This window comes from Columba livia, chromosome 17, assembly GCF_036013475.1.
Source record: "Columba livia isolate bColLiv1 breed racing homer chromosome 17, bColLiv1.pat.W.v2, whole genome shotgun sequence".
NCBI classification, from domain to species: Eukaryota; Metazoa; Chordata; class Aves; order Columbiformes; family Columbidae; genus Columba; species Columba livia.
Window position 1 is genome coordinate 7,404,188 of NC_088618.1, and position 20,990 is coordinate 7,425,177.

At 43.2% G+C, this 20,990-nt stretch overlaps 1 protein-coding gene across 35 annotated transcripts in view; it reads left to right on the top strand.

Annotated features, from left to right (window-relative positions):
• Positions 1 to 20,990, top strand: part of ARVCF (ARVCF delta catenin family member) — a 241,395-nt gene that overhangs the window by 139,786 nt on the left and 80,619 nt on the right. For 28 of the 35 annotated variants that reach the window (XM_065033011.1, XM_065033014.1, XM_065033013.1 and 25 more), the window contains 2 exons: positions 10,814 to 10,972; positions 19,820 to 20,427. In XM_065033011.1, coding sequence (XP_064889083.1) covers positions 10,814 to 10,972; positions 19,820 to 20,427 — 767 coding nt within the window. Of the gene's footprint in view, positions 1 to 2,500; positions 2,540 to 10,813; positions 10,973 to 19,819; positions 20,428 to 20,990 lie in introns of those variants that run through there. The other 7 variants (XM_065033019.1, XM_065033020.1, XM_021284625.2 and 4 more) reach the window with 1 other exon arrangement.

Genomic DNA, 20,990 nt, shown 5'->3' on the forward strand with positions numbered 1-20,990 from the left:
TGCCAATAGGGTGCTCATATTTCCAGAAGCATATTTCCAGCAAGCATGTGGAACCCTTAACCACAGCTCATATAAAATGAAAAAAGCCGAACACATTTAACTAAGAAATTGAGAGCTATTTTACTAGTGAAGATATTTACCTCTGGGCAAGTGACTTCCACCTTATCTTAAATTACTTTTCCTGTCTGAGATTCATGCTCATCATACAGTAACAGCAGTCTGTGCTGTCAATGTGTGGCCTGACTGTCGATATTTAGCATTCTTATGATGACACTGAACGGACTCAGTGTTTCCCACTGAATTTTCTAGGTGATAGTGCTTGGGTAAATGGTCCTCATCTCTTCTTTTTTTCCTTTCCCTTCAGTAGCTGGTTCCTACCATTATAGAGCCAGCTCTGTCATGCTGGCACAACAGGTTTTGGGAGCTGTGCTGTAGGTAGCAAAGGTTGGGGGACAGAACAGACGGTCATTATTTGGTGATGGTGGTTTCTCAGTTGAGTTGACACAATGCTCTGGTTTGCAACTTGGCCCTATTGGAGGTACTGCTGGCCCAGCCGAGGAGGGGATTCACCGTTCAGTGGTGGGAAGAGAAGAGACTCGTAAGCCAGAACAATTACTGAATGGGGAACCTTCATTAGCCCCTTCCCTGGGCGACAAAAATCCCTTTGCTGCATTCAGGTATGATTTGCTAGGGTGAGCTGGGGGCCATCCTTCACAAGTTTTAAATAATTTGTTCTTAGGCTGAAAAAATCTTCAGAGTGATATAGCAGTCAAGGAGGAGTACTTGTGTGCACGCACGTGAGCACCTCTCCGTTATCAGGTTTCTGATTAAGTAGGAACATGTTTCTTAGAAATAATTAGGTCTAATCTGTTAAGTGTTTAGCAGAATTTTAGCATGTAAGTTCTTAATACTTGAACTGTTCACACTTGCTGTCTAAAAATGAAAACAAAATGTGTGTGTCTTGTCAGCCCTGAGCTTCCTGACATTAGGATGAGTTAAACATTTTGTCTGTGAGGCTGAAGGGTTCTCTCAACTTTCCATTACACCTTTAGGCACTTGAACTGTAATCAGATCGCCCCGTGACCTTGTATTTGAGGTGAATAGCTTGGGCTGGGTGATCCTTCTCTGTGGCTGCTGTGCCAGCCGTGCTCTGAGCCCAGCACATCGCATCCTTCCCCACCTGTGGGCAGGAGACCTGAACAGGTCGTCCCAGTAGCGACCACACGGATGACAAATAGAAATGATGAAATGCCGCTTATTCAGCATTTTCCTAGTATCCAAGTGCTCTCTTTCATTTATTTTTTTCTTCTCTTTCGATTGTTTATTGCTAGTTTAACACTGGCTTAACAAGTCTACCTGCTGTCTTTCCAGTCTGTCAAGACTGTCAATGTACACTTAAGGGTTGTAAGCTCAGTCTCACAAAATAAATGGAGAATGTGTGACGTATGGGCTACTGGACAAAAAAGCCATTGGTGAACTCTCTCGGGTAGTTGAAATAGCACAGTAACTGCATTGCACTGGGGAAAATTGTCTTTCTGCTGGAATCTCTTCCATTTGGAACATTTGCAGCAGATGGAGCGGCCTCTGGCTTTGTTGGCTCGTTTGTGTCTTTTGGTGTTCAAATGGACTTGTAGTCATCCCGAGACCTCCCGCGCAGTTTCTTTCCTGCTGTCACATTTTTGCTCTCCGGGGTTACGCAATATTGAGAGCCGGGCTGCGGTCAGCGGCCGTTCACACGTTCCCTGCTATGCTTTGTGCAGTCGGTGGCTTTTGGTGCGGGGCAGGGGGTGAAATGCAGAGGGAAGAAGTAGAACGTGGTTTCCCGGGGGTGATCTCTTGGGGAGCTGTTTGGACTGAAGCAGTCTTGCTGTCCTGGTGCCAAGCAAACCTACTTTGGTGCTTAATAGTGGGAGACATTGGCAAGCACACTCCTTATGAGGCGAGTGATTAGATTTATTGTCAATCACTTTGTATTCCCTAGAATGAGAGAGGATTTATTGAAGAAATGGCTTTCTTGGAATGCAGGCTTAAAAATTAATCAGCGATCCGTTTGTTCTGTCTCCCTCAAGATTATAAAAGCTTTTTCTTTTTCTTTATGTGTTGTGGTGGTGTGTTTTGCCACAAAAAGCATTTTTGTTCCGTAGTTCAGATCTACAGGCAAGATTGTGGGTGGGTGAGGAGATTAGTTAAATTTAACACTGATCCGATACGGCTGCTAGGACACCCAAATAATGTTTCAGTCTTGGTCATAATTCAAGGAATGCAGAGATGGTTTACATCTGCCTTGAAGTTAAAAAAGCAATTCCCTAAGGTAGCTTTGTAGGAGCGCAAGTAGGCGTGCATGTGCTAGGCGAAAAGTGACAGGCTGAGTCTGGCAGATCTCGGTTTAACGCAGGAGTGATGTCTTTAAGTGGCAGGGGTAGAGTCTGGGACACACAGGCTGCCTAAAGAAACTTGCTGCTGTACTCTGCCAAACTGACGGTTCTTTTCTTTGTTTTAGATGCAGGACCTAGCTTGTACTTCTGACTCCTATGTACATGTAAGTTTGCGGACTTGATACCTAGTAGTACATGCATCAGTTTAAATTATGACCCAAACTGTGTGGCCCAGAAGCAATGAAAGCTGAATGCCTGTCTTGCAGAAAGGAATGTACAAATGAGTCATCCCACACCACCCTTAATGCCAGCATTGTAGAAGCAGCAGGTGGAGATGAAGGAAAAAACTTGCTGGAAAATTGTAATCCATGATGTAACCTCATCCCACTAGAACTCTCCCTAATTTAGCCGTGGTTACTTCATCTAAAAGACTCCAGAGACGAAGCAAGTCAGATCTGGTCTGGGTTTGGTCAAAGATTAGGCATGCAGATTTGCATTGTGTTTGTCTTTGGGAGGTAGTTTGGCAAATAACCGTGAACTTTCTGTACAAATCTTGGTGAGAAAGTGTCATTTCCTGGTCCATTTAGTAAGGTTTCCTAGTGGGCAAACTTTCCAGATAAACATTTGCTGCCATGCTGTTGACAGCTAAAAGAAATAGAGCTAGCCCTAACACTGTGTGTGCCATGTGTTCTGTCTTTTTATTGGTCTTTGTCATTTTCATATTGAAAATAATGGCTGATGCTTGTTTTTTACCACTTGATCTTGCTGAAGCACCGGGGGAGGAAAAGGACTTGTGATGAGGGGCTAAATGATGAATTGTGGTACCCTGTGGTACACCTGGGTTCCACCACAGAGTTCTTACATCAGGGTTCTGAGTCCTGGATTCATCCCCTACCTTTAATGCTTTCTTGAAGTGCTTGATGCCGTTTCCCTGCAGAATCAGCAGCAAGAACTGGATGTGTCCAAGGAGGCGATTTAGTCTGTGCAAAATCTGAACTGTTCTCTGAAGCTCCTGCTCTGTTTGACCGAAGTGGAAGAATTAAGTTGTTGTACATTTAGATACCTCTCTTAGCTGCCTGCAGATAGATGCTTTTTCCTTGCTTTTCCCCCCAGCAGCTGTTTAGGTCAGCAGACGGCTCCATCACATTGCAGCAGCGTTACCCTTTGGCAGTACAAAAGCAACTAGTGATTGTTTTGTTCTGAAAATCAATGTGCATGTGTGATTTGCTGGGCATGAACTTCAGTGTCGTGGGACTGATTAATACCTAAGTTTTAAGTATATATTATCACATCTGTTGAAGCTGACTGAGATGTAATGTCTTGACATCTTTGGTTAACACCCAGTCAATGTGAAAAGCAGGGCAAGGCAATACAGAGCCCTGAGAGCCATCTTACTTGTCAAAGTGACAAATTGCCCTTTCTGATTCAAAGGACCAGCTTGCGTGGCAGAGCTAAGTAGCTACTGGAGAAAGGGGAGGAGAGCATGGGAAAAATACCCTATTTGTTTAGGCCTTCCGTGTATTTTTTGTTGTTTGTTGCTCCGAGTCGAAGCTCTCTTGTTTTCCTTGGTCTGAAACAACAGCAGGTTGAGAGGAGCAAAGCCTCTGGGATTCTGCCTCTCCCACTTCTCGTTCTTATAAACTGTTTACAATCTCCTTCAGTTTTCCAGCTTTGTATGGAAAAGTTCAGTGGGTCAGCTTTCCCTTTAGCTTCATCCATCATTCCAGTCAATTAGAAATAGTTGAGGGCCAATTGCCCGGTCTTCCATTAACTGAGACACTTCAGATTGTTTAAAATGGCATAAAAGGCCTCTTTGTTGACCGTGGGGCGAGCGCTGTGGATTTCCCCGTTGACGGGCAGTTACTGCGTGGCTGAACAGAACCCCAGTGTGTCCTGCGGTACTTGAGGGATGAATATTACCACTGCAGGCCTTGTCTGGGTTTTGATTCCTTCTCCTTCACCTCCGCCTCTTGCTTTCCCTGAAAGGTGCGATGCCTTCAGATGGTGAATTGCCAGGCCTGCTTGCAAAAACAAAGCTGCTTTTTGTGGCTTTTCAAAACTTCTGTAGTTGAGGTGGGTTTTTTCAGTTGCTGAAATGTTCCTTTTTAACCTTGGTGCTTTAAAAGCTCTTGGCATTATTTGTTAGTCACTTGTCGTGTGTGTTTCTAAAGGACAAAGGAAGTGTGTAAGTGTTCAGGAAACAGTCGGTGCATTGTGGTGTGTGGCTGAGTTCATGCTGGTACCCCATGCCAGGACAGCCTACTTTCATTTACAACTAACGTTTTCCTTATGTTCTGAGCTGACCAGCCTTAGGGTAGAGCTTGTGTGAGAGCTCCAACAGAGTGCTGGAAGCTTGTGGTAGGTTGGTGTGTTTGGGTTCACTCTGAAGTGAAATGTATCTATTGTATATATACATGCACATATTTATATATATGAAACCCACGTTTTTGTTTCACGTGACATTTAACCGAAGAAGTAGGCTTACTAAGTGGAGATAGTTTATCTGCAGCAAAGTAGATATTTATGTATTCCTGTCTCAAAATGATTGTCTATCTTGCAAACTCTCTTTCCAATGTTCTACACTATCTAGGTTCCCATATGGGCTAGTCCGTGTGCTTGTTGTTCCAGTGCCATTTTGCCTGAATAACACGTCCCCATCACAGCAGAGTTTCCTGTGGCTGTGAAGAGCTGGGACAGGTGTGGCTGAGCACCTGAGCTTGGTGCTGAAGACCTGGACCTTGCTGCATTTTTTGAACTGGAGGAGTGCAGTATGTGGCAATCCATGAAAATAAGGCCTCTGTATTCTCCCAGAAGGTGCAGGCACCACTGTATGGAAGGGCTTACCTGTTCCCCCGTTCCTGAAACATGGTCTAAATCAATAAGACAGTCTCCTGCACAGCTGCCTCTCAGGTGATCCAGGCTCAGTGATGTGCACGTGCGGGTTGGTTTGGATTCCAGCTGTTGCACTACTGAGGTGCATAAAAAAACTCTCTGGACAAATCCAGGGTTAGCACAGCAGGGATCTTTGGGCCGTGGTGAAAGAACAGGAGCTGTGACAAGGCAGGAGAATGTGACAATAATCAGATTGAGAGTCTTCAGCTGCTGGGGAGCTCGATCTTGTATTGGAGAAAGGTCTGCCACAAAAAGTTCTACAACTCCATCAGTGATTTTTCTTGCTCTTTGCTGTCCCATTGGGATACTAATGTGATGCTCAAACCAGGATCATGGCTAGTTCAAGACTTGTTGGACTGACGTGTTCCTGCAGACTTGCCCTTTTTCTCTCCGTTCTCCTCCGCGTGCTGAAGCAGATCAGGGCTTGGGGACACGACGGGGCTGGACGTGCAGACCAAAGCTGGAAGGAGACCAGTGAGGCACAGTGTATCCCTGAGACTCGACTCTGACAAAACCCGTGTTTGCCTGCTTTGCACTTACAAATAATCTCATGCCTTGCAGAGATTGAAGTAATTTAAACAAAGAGGGGGAGGAGGAGAGGGTATCCACAATTAATTCAATTAGCATTGTTGCCCAGTGCTATTAATTATGCCCAGACTTGTGTTTTGCAGGAGTTGATACACTTGAGCTTTGTCTGTGCTGGGGTCAATTGAGGACAAATATGTCCACTGGTGTAGAATTCAGCCTTTGTGCTTTGCAAAAACCTTCAAATTTGGTATCTGACAGTAGCCTGGAGTAAGCAGTAGCCTGAATAGCCTGCATTGCAAACCGCAGAACAAAGGGTATCTCTGGGAGAATGATGATTCGATGTACGTGTTTTCAGTGGTTTTGAAGAGAGGCTGTTTTAGTGGAAGTAATAATCTCCTGCAATTTTATATTATTTCCAGGCTGTGTTAAATTGTTTCATAGGCAGAGAATAAAGAACTTTGTTTACTGTTTTAAAGTAGGATGTCTGATCCTCCTGGGGGAGGTTATTCTTTTATTAAAAAAGATATAAAATAGCTGCTTTGATGGAAACATAACTCTAGGAATTGGAATGGTGATGATTATAGAAGCTGTAGTATTCTAATGCAAAATAAGCCCTAGGAGATATGTGCCCTAAATGGTAAATCACTCTGTTTTTTAACAAAACAAGAATTACTGTTATTTTATGATTCTTGCTTATTTTACAAGGTCTTTAGCTGTTTCATCTGCACTTAACTTTTAGAGGCTGGGGATAAATTGATTGTTGTTTTGCTTTTTAAATAGCTTGGCTTTTTTAAAGCACGCTGGATATACATTGGTACTCAAAAAAGCAGGGAGAAAAGCTGGGGCTACTGATGCTCTGTGCAATAACTGGATTGGACTCTGTTCTCATAACTTGGTGTTGGTTTGTAATTGTCTTGTAAGGAGCCAGACATTATTATTTGGAAGGGACCTAATGGATAATGCTTAGCAACTAGGGGGGATATCGCTTTGATATGTGTGTGTTTATTGCAAGAGAACTCCTACAGCCATTTTCGAGGGGTTGTGGGATCCCTGAGGGCATTGACAGACCTCAGTGGCTTTGCCCAGAGACCTGGGACCTCTATTTAAGTTCAGCCCTGAGTCCTCAGCCCATGCCTGGGCTATACTGGAGGAGAACTGGCCTCCAGCTGAGCTCCAGCTATGCCAGCGCCTGGCCATGGACCCCGTTGATCCAGACCCCGACCTGCAGACTGACTTCCAGCCTTGTCCCTGTGGGCCTGCCTGGCTACCACTGAACCTTACCCTAACCCTGACCTGCGGATTTGTTTCCCAGGTTGGCCTCGAGCCTCCCTCATCACCGTGATATACTGCAACTTGGCTGTGTCCCGCTCAGGTGATGTGACAGTGGCCCAACCAGCAAGGCCCCTTGCCCAGAGACCCGGGGATCCCCCTCAGCACCACATGCCCCAGGGAGCCACTGGCCCTTGGTGTTCCCTGTGACACAATTTGTGTAGCTTGGCTGTTGTGCCTTCAGTGTTGCAAAGGGAGGGTCCCTGGAGGAAGAGGGAGCCAGCCTGAAGAAACTGTCAAGGATCCTGATGGTCTCCCATGGAAACAGACTGGAAAGAAGCTTCCTTTAGACTTGGTCTTCCCAGAAGCTCAGCTGATGGTGGTTGCTGTGGCAGGGCAGATCACTATTGTGCAGAGAACGCCCTCTTGGTTGACAGTGTGGGAAGGACCATGGGGTCTTGGCCAGTGTGGTAGGAAAAGGGGAACTGTCTGCTTGGTGTCACTTTTAAAGCCTTGCAGCAAGGTGAGCGAGTGTTGTTCCAAACTGGAATTTCCCATCTCTAGCAGGCAGGGAACTACTGATAGGATTATTCATTAGGGGTGTCATGTTCCAGCTCTATCTGGCAACTTGTGTTTTACTTTGAATAATTAGGCTTGCCTGCCAAATGATGGGAATCTGAGATGCTGAAATGTATTTAGCAAAAGAGCATCCTAAATACTGACTTAAAGCTGAGCACAGAGGAAGGTGGTTGAAAAGCGGTAATGTGTCCCAGTTTCTGCAATTTCTGGTGACCTAAAATCCTTAATGATGGAAACTAAAAACAGATACCAAAATCTTTGCATCTTTTCTACATCAGTGTTATCTCGTGACAGCTCCAAGTTAGCGATGTGGAGAAAGTACTGGGTTTGGAGATCAAAGAACCACCTCCTTAAATTAATTCAGGGAAGAGTAAGCTGGATGATGTGCTGTCCTCATTGCTCACGTGCTGTCCTCCGTAGCTCTTACAATGAGAAGGGAAACACCAGAAGATGCCGTCTTGTTAGTTGTCTGTGTTGGAATATCTACCTTGACCTTGGGAAGCTTTAATTCTTTCTGATACTTAGGACGGTCTCTTGCTAACAGTAGTTTTCTCTTTCAGGAATGCAGATCTGTACTATATCTCCCTGAATCTTCGTTTTAGAAGCAGCCAGAGGATAAAAACTAGCGCAGTGCTCATTTAAAGTCAATATGCTTTAGTTTGCAATTTGCTCAAGTGCCCAACTCTAAAGGTTTCCTTTGCCCACAGGCAGTCTGAATACAAAGAGAGACTTTTTTTTCATAAAGAAAAAGTTTTGCAAAAAGCTCAAGGAACAAAATATTTATTTCCACCTTCCATCTCCTCGGGTTTATCACGAAGCAGAGTTTACCTCAGAAGAATCTAGAGGGGAACGAAGAGATGTAAATACATGCAGTCGCCTCAAGGTGCGGCTGGAATTGGGGATGATGGATGAGGTGTGTGTTTGTACAAACGTGTGTGAGAGGAGTGAGAAGCTCCCACCTTGAAGCAGTTTTGGCAACTGATGCCTTAGAGATGACGAGACGGTTTACATGAATGAGGTGTAATGGAAAAAATCTCTACATGTAACTGGTTTCGTTGCTGATGGCAAGGTTGCATGAAGACAAACAGAAGTTCTGAGTCTTCACTGTTTTGCAATACTGTGCAAATCTTTGTTTGGAGGGAAGGTTTACCGTGGGGTGGGGAAAAGGGAGTTGCAGTTAGAATATAGTATCTTCAAGAAGAATATGAAGGGATTAATATATTTGTCCCAGGAGCTAGTTTCCCTTCTGAAGCCGTGGGTGGAAGACACAACCTGACATCTGACCCCTTCCATAAAGGCTGCAGTGTGTATAGTAAGTTATTGGCCTTAGTGATTAAGCAGTGTAGACTGGAAGGAGCGCATTTTCTTTAGGATTTCAGAAGCTTCATTCTCATTGATTCTGTAGCCTGAGTTATTGTGTGGTTTCAATGGAAATGGAAGTAGTCCCTGCTTATATCACCTCTGGTGGTCCAGCCTGTCTTTGAAGGCTGTTCGTGTTGCATTTTGACTGAGATGATTGCCTGAGGCTTGTTGTCATGGGCTTGGTTAATACCAGTGCTTACCTGGAAAAGAAAGCAGTAGTTCCAGAATGTCAGAATACAGCTGTAAATAAAGAAAACTGAACAGGGGCATCTCAGTTAGTTTCAAAGCAAATTACAGATCAGGCAAGGATTAAATGATGCTTTTCCCTGTGGAGCTTAATGAGACTCAGTACCTGCTCCTGCTCAGCAGCACAAAGTCCCTCGGAAGAGCAACATCCCTTGGGGCTTGCACAAAATATGGCCCTGTAATGGGGGCAATCCAGAGCATCTGAGAAAAATGTGGGTTTTGTAACTAAAATGTTACAAAATAAAATGTTGTAGTTCCGTGGTGATGGGGCTGCTCACAGGTAGAGAGTATGTAATCCTTTATATAATTAGACTCGGCACCTGCATGGCAGCAATTTCAACCCAATCATTTTGTTTTCCTGTGATGTGAAAGGTACACTGATTTTTGCCCATGGTGTTTTCTTTAGGGAAAGTGTATTCACTTTGCAATTTAGGGCCCTGTGTCATTCTGTTCTTTTTTTAAATGAAAAAAGGTGTGTCTGCATGTGTATATTTGTGCGTGTATATATATATTCCTTAATAAAAGATGTTCTTTATGTGCCTGTTTGACAAGATGTGCAAATAGAAACCCTGCTTTGGCTTTGAGGCCTGTGTAGCCGATACCTTCGGGGCATATAACGAAGTGAACAGTCTGTCATTTCATTCTATGTAGTTGAGGATTCATAATGCTGGGGAAAAGTCTTATTTCTCAGTTTGTAAGTCGGTTCTTTATTGGCCACTTGCTGTGAAACTTCTGAATTACATTCATCTACCAAAGGGGAGCTTCTCTGATTTCTGTGCTGAGACACATAATCACATAAGAAGGAGGAAAGGTCGGACGTTGGTGCTGGCGAGAGGCAGAAGCGTTCTCTTTGGGCGCTGTTCCTGCAAGAACCAGCCTTTGATCTACTTTCTTTCTGTTTAGTGTTTCTTTATGTTGTCTGTCTGTTATAAATTTTAAATAAGCTCATAGCCGGTTAGATGTTGTGGAGTTAGCGAAGGGAAGATGTCAGACGGGTAGCATTCCACATCCCTAGCTATCAGTTTTTTTTTAAATTATCATTGCTTTGGACAGTTTGAGAAAGGTACCAGTTTAATAGTAGGTCTTGAAGTTTTATAGCCTTTTGTAGTCTGCAACTGAGTGTATTTTATCAAGTAGAAATAAACTTTTAATGTTGTGTAAGATTAACCGTTCTGAAAGCCAATGGTCCTATTCACCGCGGAACAGAAGGAATGCTTTTACAGACAAAAATTCCATTCCTCCTACACTGGGCGTTGAAGAGAAAGCTTAAAGCAGGTTTAAATATAAGGTAGTAGTCTGCTAGTCTGTAGTAGTTGCCTATAAATATGAAGGGCTTGATAGATGCTTCACGTGATTTCCATTTATTGAGCTGAGCCCGGCCATACCAGCATAGTTGCAGGATGCTTTTTTGAGACAGTAAGTACTTCTTTCTCTGAATATCTACTTGCAAGTTGTTGGGTAAAACGTGTTTTTCAGTCAAGAAAGCTGCGTTCAGTAGAACGGTTTAGAGCATGATGGTAGAAGTTGAAAGTTAATTCATTTTCTTTTACCTGCTTCTTTAGGAACAAAGCCCCAGTAACCAGACATCAATAGCAATGATGCAAGAGCCCCAAGAAATGGTGGAAGAGACAGTTACTGTGGAGGAAGACCCAGGCACCCCCACCTCCCATGTGTCTATTGTCACTTCTGAAGATGGAACCACAAGGAGAACTGAAACCAAGGTGAGAGGTTAATAACCAATGAGGAGAATCACTAAATACCGCCCAATCACAAAATAAAACCAGCGGGGAAAAGCCTGAGTGAGGACAATTGTGCTGTTGGGATCCGCAGTGATTTTGAATGTTGTTTGCTAGCGAAGCTGAGTTCAGGGCTTTTCCAGTTTTGTATCCATGTCTAGTCTGCTCCCGATCAGCGGTGCTGCTACAGCTGTTTGTGGAGCTGTGAACTGAACAGCAGAAATTATCCAGGTTAACCAAACAAAAACATTAGACCCCCTTCCCAGACTGTTTATTCTTTTAAGAATCACTTTATTTTACTGATACAGTTCACAGCATTGCCCTGCAAACACATACAGTGATATGAAAACTATAACAGATGAGTTCATGGGGCTTGGAGTAAATTTGCATTTGAGGAAAATGTGCTTGGAAATAGGTCCTCAAATTAGTTGTAATCTGTAATAACAGTATGCAATTATGTGTTTGTCCTTTAGACAAGAAATATCCTATTTAAATAACACCATAGCATTTAAATTCTGCAACAATTCGGTGAATGGAATTTTATTCCTGCTGCATGGGGCAAGCTGGGAGTGTTCTCAAGTGACCTGTACCTCAGGTTCTGCTGGATTACAGGTGTTGTGTATGTTCTAATTTTCCTGATGTCTTTTTGTTCCCTTGTGTGAGATAATTTTGCAGTCTCTGCTGAGAAGACGCTGTGTGTTCCTGGCTGCCTCAAATGCATTTGGGTACCACTGGAACATTGACGCTTGGGTCTTGGAAGTTGAGCTGACATCTTCGTTAGGTTTTGGTCTTCTGAAAGATTAAGGGTGATTCCCTTTTTGAAAACGTCTGAACAGCACTGATGAAAAAAGACTGTCCAACTGCTTTCTGTCTAAAAAGGAGTTGAACAGAGGTCACTGCATAAATCAGTGTGTATTTTTACTGGTGTTCCAGCATTGCAATCCTCTAAGACATATATTCAGGACATCAGATCCTCAGGTTGGAGTGAACGCATGTTGATTTCCGGAGTTCAGTGGGCCTGCACACGCTGCTATAAACTGAGTATCTGGTTTAATATTTGTAGTGATTTGTTAGAAGATAAAAATAACCGGCCTATTTTCTCATCGTTGGAAGGAGGTGAAGGTCCTAAAATAAAAATAAAACAGACAAAACCCCCTGATTTTTATTAGCTCTTCCAATAATCTTAAGTATTTATCTGTGATTTATGTGAAATAAATGTTGTTTTCTTTCTAGTGACAGCAACAACAACTGTTATTTACAGGAAGGAAGTGATATAATTACAGTGGTGATGGACACCCTTTTATATGCACAAATAGCACATGGTTTTAGGAGACTCTAAGTGCAGCTATGCAAGGGAATGAAATGATAGCTACGGCTGTAAAAATAGAGGAGAGGCCATGCAGTGGTCCCTAGATAACGGGACCACATGGAACGAAATAGTTTGTCTGAAATAGTCAGGCCACTGATAAAGCTTCGTGTCTGTCATAGCGTAAAAGGTGCGATTCTCTCCTCTGTGTGGCGTATTTTTTATGCCTTCCCACAGAAAGGGACAAGCGGCAGCTCCAAAACAGGCATTGTGTGTGCATATGGGAAAAGAGAATGGGAAACCAGCCAGCCTGGAGCTACTGTTGGGTTTTGAAGAGCGAGGTGTTCTCCACTTTCTCCAGTTCATCCCCGGTGCTGCAGCGTGTGCAGAGCAGGGCAAGGCACGTGGCTCTTGCTCTGCCGTTGTGTTCTTTCAAATAACCCTCAAATAACTTACTTACCATCCGGAGGTGTTTCCTAGTATTTAATTGCTAAAAAGTCCAGCTCTTAAAAGATAATAATCTAAAAAAATCCAGTTGTGGAGAAAAATGATCCTGAAATGTGCAAGCCCAGATGGGCTTGGCTGAGCCCTGGCGGTCGGAAGAGCTGCCGTGACTTTGCCGAGGTTGTTGTCTCCGAAACGGTTTTGTTTTGACCTTTCCTTGCTGGGAGAACGTGGTGTAGATTGAACAGCTCGAAGATGTGAATCTGAGGTCAGATTTTTTCGAAATTTTTTTTAATCATGTCGGTCTTCAACTTGCTTTTTGTTTTGACAAGGAATGCGAAAATGAAAACTGTTGTCACTGGGGTTTTGTAGCGTCAGTTAAGTGTCCTGCAGTTAATTGGCATCGACTTGCTATCACTTCTAATAGGTATCATCACAGTGCTTTTATAGGTCATATTATTACATGTGAGAGCCTTACAGAGAAAATTAAGTTTCCTGGTACCTCTGTGCAGTGGAAGAATTGTGACCTTGCAGCTCAGATGAGGACAGCAAAGGAAATAAAGCATTTCTGTGGGACGAGAGGTGCGAACACGTCTGCTGGGCATTGGTGTGCAGCGGTGGGTCCGTGCTGAGCCCAGAAACTGCTGTTCTGTGTCTCTACCTCTTCCCTCCCAGATTAAGAACAAATAAACCTGACAGAAAACCCCCACAAATCTGGGTGTGCGTTTAGTGCGCAGGTACCGCTCATCCTTGTAAACGAGCTGCATTTCCTGTGGTGGGACCCTCACATCTATTTTCAGTAATGTCTAATCTGTTACTTAAATAAGGGTAGTGTTTGAAGTTGAGATAGTCACATTGTGTTCATTAAATGTTAAGGAGGGGTTAGGTTCGTATTTAGCTTCTTTTATTTTTTCAGTCATCTGTTAAATCAAGGTAGTGAGGACAACATACAAATGAACATTTTCATGCTCTACCTTGCTGTAGGCTTATGTGAGGAAGGGTTTAGAACGTATTTTTCTTGCCTCTGTAACTAGAAGTCTCTGTGGGCAGTGCCAGGCTCGATCTCCAGCTATTTGTCTTGCAAAGGAAGTGGCAGCACAAGATGCTTCCTCTGACAAAATAAATAAAGAAGGTCATGTTTTTTTAAAAACCAGAGAGGTTTTCCAAATGTACTCTTGGTGGATGGCTTATGTGGGGATTACTCAACCTAGTTATTTAGTATGTATTTTTGGATCTTTATAATTGTTGTTTATTTTAGTTAAATTTTATGATCTTTAGTTTGCTGGAGAGTGATGTGCGTGAAATTCCTCCTCTTGAAATTGAGCATAGCAAAGGCTGTAAATGGGAATGCTCCTGTATGCTGCTGTTCCTTTATTTATTTTTACCCCTTGTTGTTTCAAAACCAAAATTTACAGAGGTTATTCTCTTCAATAGTGTATTAAACAAACAACTTTAATCCAGAAACATTGACGGTTCTCTACGCTTTTCCTCACGCCTTTGAAAAGCTGCCTGTAGCAGTGAAGCAGGAAGAAGGCATAATAGAATTTAATATTTTACATATTTTAAATAGAGAACATCTGCCTCTACAAAATGAGATATCTCTGAGTAATTTTCCCCAAACCGTTATTGTCTTAGTACTATACTAAGTCCCTCCATAACATTCACTGCACAAAAGATGTAGCAGATAATACTTCATTTCAACTTCATAATCTCTCTGGAAGCCGAATAGCCCTCGTGCTAAAGCGGTGAATGTCACCTTGGGGAGCAGGCTGTCACTTCTCGCCTGGCGGCTGGAACGCTGCCGCCTGCAAAAGGGGCTCGAGAGAACCCAGTAAAGCAAATGAGATGTGCGTGTGCTTGTGTTAATGTTTGCTTTTTCTTTCTTCAGGCACCTCTAATTTCTATCTTTGAAATGCAAAAAGGCTGGAGTGATGTGGGCACCCTTATTCTTTGAAAATGATGTTTTCCGATAACACACTGTGATATCAATCTGCACATGGATTTGTTCATTTCCAGTCCCTCCTCTTGCCTTGTGCTTTCTAATACTCAGCAAGGCCAGATCTTTCCTGAAAGTGATGAAATGTTGCTCGCTCTTCTGGCACCAGCCATGGGAAAGGGCTTGTGACCGAAACTCTTTGGTTGTGGCCATGCTGGGTACCCTGGGATGTTCTTCCAAACTTTGCAGAAAATTTGGGGAGTGAAGTAATGTAACAAGAATGGATTTCAGCTGAAGTTGAGGAACCTTTGAGAAGGTGAAACTTTAAGCTTAAAATTGAAGGGGGGAAATTTGAGCTGTTGTTTTGAAAAGCTACAGGGCGAGTTCTTACACAGCATTTAATAGAAAGGTGATAGCTTCAGCCTGCTTGGTCTGATGAGTTTTTACAGCCCGTAGTTCAAAAATAAGCCCTCAGAAATGCCAGAATGCTCTTATCCTCACGTATGCCTTCCCATCTGGTTTTTGTTTTACGACATAGTTTCAACAAAATTTTTAGCCCTGTCAGCTTTCATAGTGCACTTAATTTATGAAAAAGGGACCAAACAAAACCAACCTCAATAACCAAATGGAAGGCAGCACTGTAGGTGCTGGCTAAGAGGGCTGTATTTGCCCATGGTAACCCACTTCAGCTGAAATCCCAGTACTGTCTTCTCTTCTCTCAGTGCTGTGTGCTTGGAGGGCTCTGCTTGTACCAGCTGCACAAGCCGCCAGCAAGTCCAGTCTTCAGATACTTTCATGTTTATTCTCGCATCCTTCAAGACAGATAGAAGGATGAGGGGCAGAACAATACAGAAGCTGCTTCATGTGTGGGAATATTTCCTTTGTGTTCTGTTGGTAAATGTATTTCCAGACACAGAATTAGCAAAGACATTATCACGGGGCCTGCAGGGGAATTATTTAACAGAATAATTACTCTCTGGCAGGGAGAACAGTGGTAAGGTCAGTAAACCTGAAATACAGTTATATTCTGGGATGGGGGAACAGCAGTGAAAACACCAGCTTGCAGTCTCATAGGATTTTGGTTGCAAAGGGCCTGAAAAACCTGGTATATTGGTACCTTTCATTGTTTTACTGTGGTTAGAAACCTTGATATAGTTTACAGGGGATAAAGAACTGCAAATACATTTAAAGTGTACTCAGACAACCTCTTCATAAGCAAGTAATCGGAAAATTCTTCTCATGCTCTGAGACTGTAGCATTGAAATAATTGAACACCTTTGATATGTAACTGGGCTAAAACCCCTCTTTGAGCAGATTTTCTTCAGAGATGGGAAGTGAACAGAGGAAGTCAAATTACGCTTTCTCAAAGTAACAGGTACCTCCAGGTTTTTCATTAGAGCGTCTCTGCAGCGAGGAGTACATGCTGATAAATCTTTCTGAGATTGGGTGCATCTGGGGGATCAGGTGTCTCTTAGATAAGATGTGCTGGGACTCCCATTTAGAAGAGCTTTGTTCTCTCTGGCTACTGCAGCAGCATTAAGGAAACCACAAAAATGTTGGGAGAGAAGATTACTGTGCTGTCAGGCTGCTGAGACTGCTTCTGTTCTTTTAAGAAATATAAATGAAAGATTCCCTTTAGCTGGATTTCCTGAAATAAAGACATTTGGCTTGTGGGTTTGTTTTGGTTTTTGGTGGTTTGCTTTCATTGCTTGGAAACCTAATAAATGGATCTTCCTCTGTTTGCTGGCTAATTGCTTCCAAAAAGCTTCTCTTTATTGTCCTGTAGGCAACAAAGTCTGTTTATCATGTGATAAATCTTCTGTCTCAGTGTCTACTACTGACAAATGAGGTATGAATGCAAATACGCCCCCTCTTTCGAAATGTAAAGAGACTTGGTTTGATTGCCCCACCGTAACACCTTTAGCATTTCTGCTAAAAGCATTTCATGCTTTTCTGCTGTGAGAAACCTGTACTTTAATGCTTGAGAGAAACCTTCCTTTTTATGTGTCTGACAAGGGAGTTTTGATTGTCCTGGTTCTTTCCACTCGTTAATAGGGGCAGCATTCAGAAAACAGTGGAAATGAAGCTGTGCTGACATTGCAAACTTGTTCTCACATGTGCTGGCTGATAAGTGTTTTTTTTCATTAGCCACAGCCACTGAAAACTTGTCTGTGCCAGTCTGGAAGATGGGAAAATAGGGCAAATTGGGGAAAAAATGCAAATTAATCTCCTGCATTCTTTGTTTGCCATATGAAAAAATCATATCTGTAAATACTCTTTAAGAGTATTAGAGCATGGTGGAAAATTCATGAAGTGTAACTGGTAGGCCACAAATTGTCTAGGAATTGATTGTCAAAGTGTTCTGAGATTCTGCTTTGTGTTTTTTGTGTACATGTACTGAATATTGGTAGGCAGTTGTCCTTGCCATAACATTTGAGGTTGTGTTACCTCATCCTGTTTGACAATAACAATGATTCTCCAAAAAAAACCCCTGAAATAGTCAAACAAGAGGCAGAGCCCAGCGCTGGGTGCAGACACAGCGGCGAGGCCTGCGCCGCTCAGAGCTGCTGCCTTCTCTCACGCTATTGCTGCAGCCAGGCCTGGTGTGCTATGTAACCCGCATCATCTGAGCTTGACAATTGCATGGATGGCAGTGTGTCTGGAAAAGCAAAACTCGGAATTAGATTTAAAATATCCTGCTGCTGTTGAGCAGCACTGAAAGCACTTTGTGAGATGATGCCAGTGCTCGTCCTGGCATCTAGAAAGCCGTCTCTTTGTTCCTCGCCGGGCACAAGTATCAATTTCTGATTCATCACATTGTTGGAACGCCACCTTCTTGCTATTCCCGTTGCTGGTTCCCAAGTTCAAGAACGCAAAGGCGCAGTGTCCGGTTTTGCCATTGCTTTGCAAAACCCGCCTGTTTCAGGCCTGAGAAATGTTGCTTTTTCTGCTCTTAGAAGATGACTTATGAACATATTACTTTGAATAAAACTTTTGTTTCAGGCTTCAGTAGGAGAACACTGAGCTGTGTTGCTTTGTGTGTATCCAGTTCACAAAGAGCTACTGTAAGCTACGCCAGCTCTTTCCGTTCACTAAATGCTGTCTGGTTTTATAAATGCCATGACAGCAATCATTTGCTGAGTGGGAAGCAGAAGTATTGTGCACAGGTAGTAAACAACTGCTGTTGGATTCTACGTGATGAAATGAATGTTTAGTTTCTACCTTCTTTTCATTATTAAAATGTGTGCTTTTTAAAAAAATTGAAAAAAAGGAGGCATGGAAGCTAACATCTTTCCCAAAATGTACTTGCGAAAGAAATATCTTTGGGTTGAACAGGAAAATTCTTTCAGCTCTCACCCAAATTAGATACTACAGTCATGTTGGTACCTGGCTATACTTTATTCAGCATCATGATGATGTTTTATTATGCTTTTGGTGGAGAGACATTAACGCTGCTTTCAGTCTTGCAGGATTTCATTAGTTCATTAGGCTGAAGTATCATTTGCTCACAGATGTCTCTGGGAAGAGAAATGCTGTTTGGGTGAATTTTCTCTGTTTGGGGTTTCTGTGTGAAAACATCTGGCTAGAGGACATGTCTGGAGCTACTTCAAGATATGTACTCTAATTACTTTGTTTTAGTAGCAGCTTGGTTAAGCTGGTGCCAATCTAAATGTTTAAATCGGAGGCTGTAGGTCAAAATGTGGACTTCAGAGCCACGGGAATACACATTATAGTTATTGTTTCTCTTGATGTACGCATTTCATTCTGTGGCTTACATGAAGAAAAATAATTTGCTGATGCTTATTTACCTTTCTAACACTTTAGAAACCCAAAATATCTCTTAACGATTTTGTGTTCCTCCCTGTGTGCAAAACTCTCTGGTGGATTGATTCTCTGTCTCATATTTGTGGGTGTGTTGTTTTGTCGCTTGGTTGGGTTTTTTTATAACACAGGGCTGAAAGTCAGAATTTAGTACGGTTAGGCTCACTTTTGTAGGTTAAAATAACTTTATTAGGGTTAGGATAACCAAGGGTATATTGCCTTCTGCTGGACTTTGCGTTCTCCCCAAAACAGCTTTTGCTGGTCACTCTGGCAGACAATACAGAAGTCCATAGACCCCAGATACCAACCAAAACAGAAGGTCCTTTGCGAGTTTGTGAATAGTAGTCGCTTTTGTCTGACACTGTCTTACGCAGATTGCCAGACCTTTCACATGGAGACAGAACGTTCTTGGAAACTCTTGAGGAGTCTTTGTTCTTCCCTTTAGCAAAAAGCCCTGAACGCAAGTGTCCTCTGGACACTTAAAATTGCTCGTTTTGGTCAGTTATGCGAAATACTCTGTCTGTGTTGAAATTATTTGTGATCTATAGGAAGAAAAGATAAAGATGTGTTTGTGTACAGATATTTTTTCAATGTTTTAAATAAGCTTGTTTAGCCCAGTATGTTTACGGTAGTTGCAGCTGTAAAGGATGTGTGGCATTGGTGTTCATTATTGCCGAACAATGTCACCAAAATAATGGAATGACACCTGTGGGGCTTTTCAAGTGGTGGTTGAATGTAGACATATATCTTAGAAGAGAAAGTAGTTATGCTGTCTAAAAGCCCGAAACTTTTATTTTTGAGATCATGGTTTCCTAAATATTACTGCCAAACTTGAGCGCCATCACATTGCACAGTGGTACAGATCAGGCGGGAGCATCTGACTGTATTTCTGTTGAACTAGAGAATGCGATGTTTTATTTATGCTAATCATGGCAGGACAGACTGTGGCTCTTCAACATCGCAAAGTCTGCTCTAGGAAAGATGCCTCCTGAAAACATTTAGGGCAAATAAGAGCTGGGGTAATGACTTTGCATGGCTTCCTCGCGCTGTGACGTGGCTGCAGTGGTTTTTGTGTGGTAGTAAGAGCCCCAGAGTGCACTTGACTCTGGCTCTGTGCCCTGTCTTTTCAGCTTTTTATAGAAGTATTTTTCCACTACTATATCCTAAACCTGATAGGTGAACCCATGAGTACACCAGTGCTTCTACTCAGCAGGCACGTCACTGTAGTATGCTTTGTGATGCCCTCTCCCCATTTCACTATTTTAGCTCCCTGTATTGTGCAGCAAGGAGAAAATTAACATATTCATTTACTGCTTCCTCGCAGGTGACCAAAATGGTCAAAACAGTCACTACCAGAACAGTGCGGCAGGTGCCCCTTGGGCCTGACGGCCTGCCGACGATGGACGGCTCGTCGCCCATGGGCAGCTACACAGACTCCATAGACAGGAGGTACATGAAGAACGGGGAGCGGTACATCACACCTCAAGCATCATCCACCTTAACCAGATCTTACAACAACTACAATGATTCTTACCCCGAAAGCCACGAAGGCCAGTATCGCCCTTATATCAGTCACGATGGTTACGGTGACCTATCTGATAACTACGGCAGCTTGTCTCGTGGCGTCAACTACCGTCCTCGCTACGCCTACGTGCCAGGAAGCAATTACAGGCCAGATGATGGTAGCTTCACTTTGCCGGGCAGAAGGGATAACTATGGTCCCGTTGCCCAGCCTCAGGTGCCCGTAGGCAGCAACGTTGACTTGAACCGCTCCCAGCCAGAACGCTTCCAGCCCGAGCCCTATGGACTGGAAGATGATAACCGCAGCCTTGGAGTAGACGATGAAGGGTATGAACTGGATCCTGATTACTCGACTGTGAACCGGAGGACATCTGCAGGTGTGCCAGAGAGAGGAAGACCTCACAAAGGAAGGTAAAACCCACTTGTTTTTTACAATGCTAATCTGCAGCTGTTTTGCTTATGTGAACTCTTAATGATCTAGTAAGTTGTGGAATTACTTGACAGAAAAACAGGTGGAAGCCATCAGTTCATTAGCATGTAAATGACTGCAAAACTCATGGGAAATACAAAAGGGAGTGATGATGGTAGTGCTCAAGAACCTTTCACTGTGTTTCTGGGCTGCTTAGTTTAGGTTGAATTTAGAAAGAAAGAGATGATCTTGTAGAAGAGGGCTAAGTTACTTTTTTTTCCTTCTCCTAAAAGAGAGTTGAGACTGCATTGTGTTGTCCCCTAGCCATCCCCTGCTAGCAAGGTGAAAAGGGGGATTTGTAATCCATGGGACTTCTGACAGGTCTGGTTATGTGCACATCTGCCAGGCACAGATTTGGGACAGCTGGCAGGGGCTGCAGGTGGGCTGATAGCTGGTGGAGGAGGGCCCCCTGTCTGGGGAGGTGTTTGACAGCATCAGCTCCTGATCCTGTGCTGACCGCACACCCTCAGCTGTGTGACCACGTTGTGCTGAACCTCACTGAAGA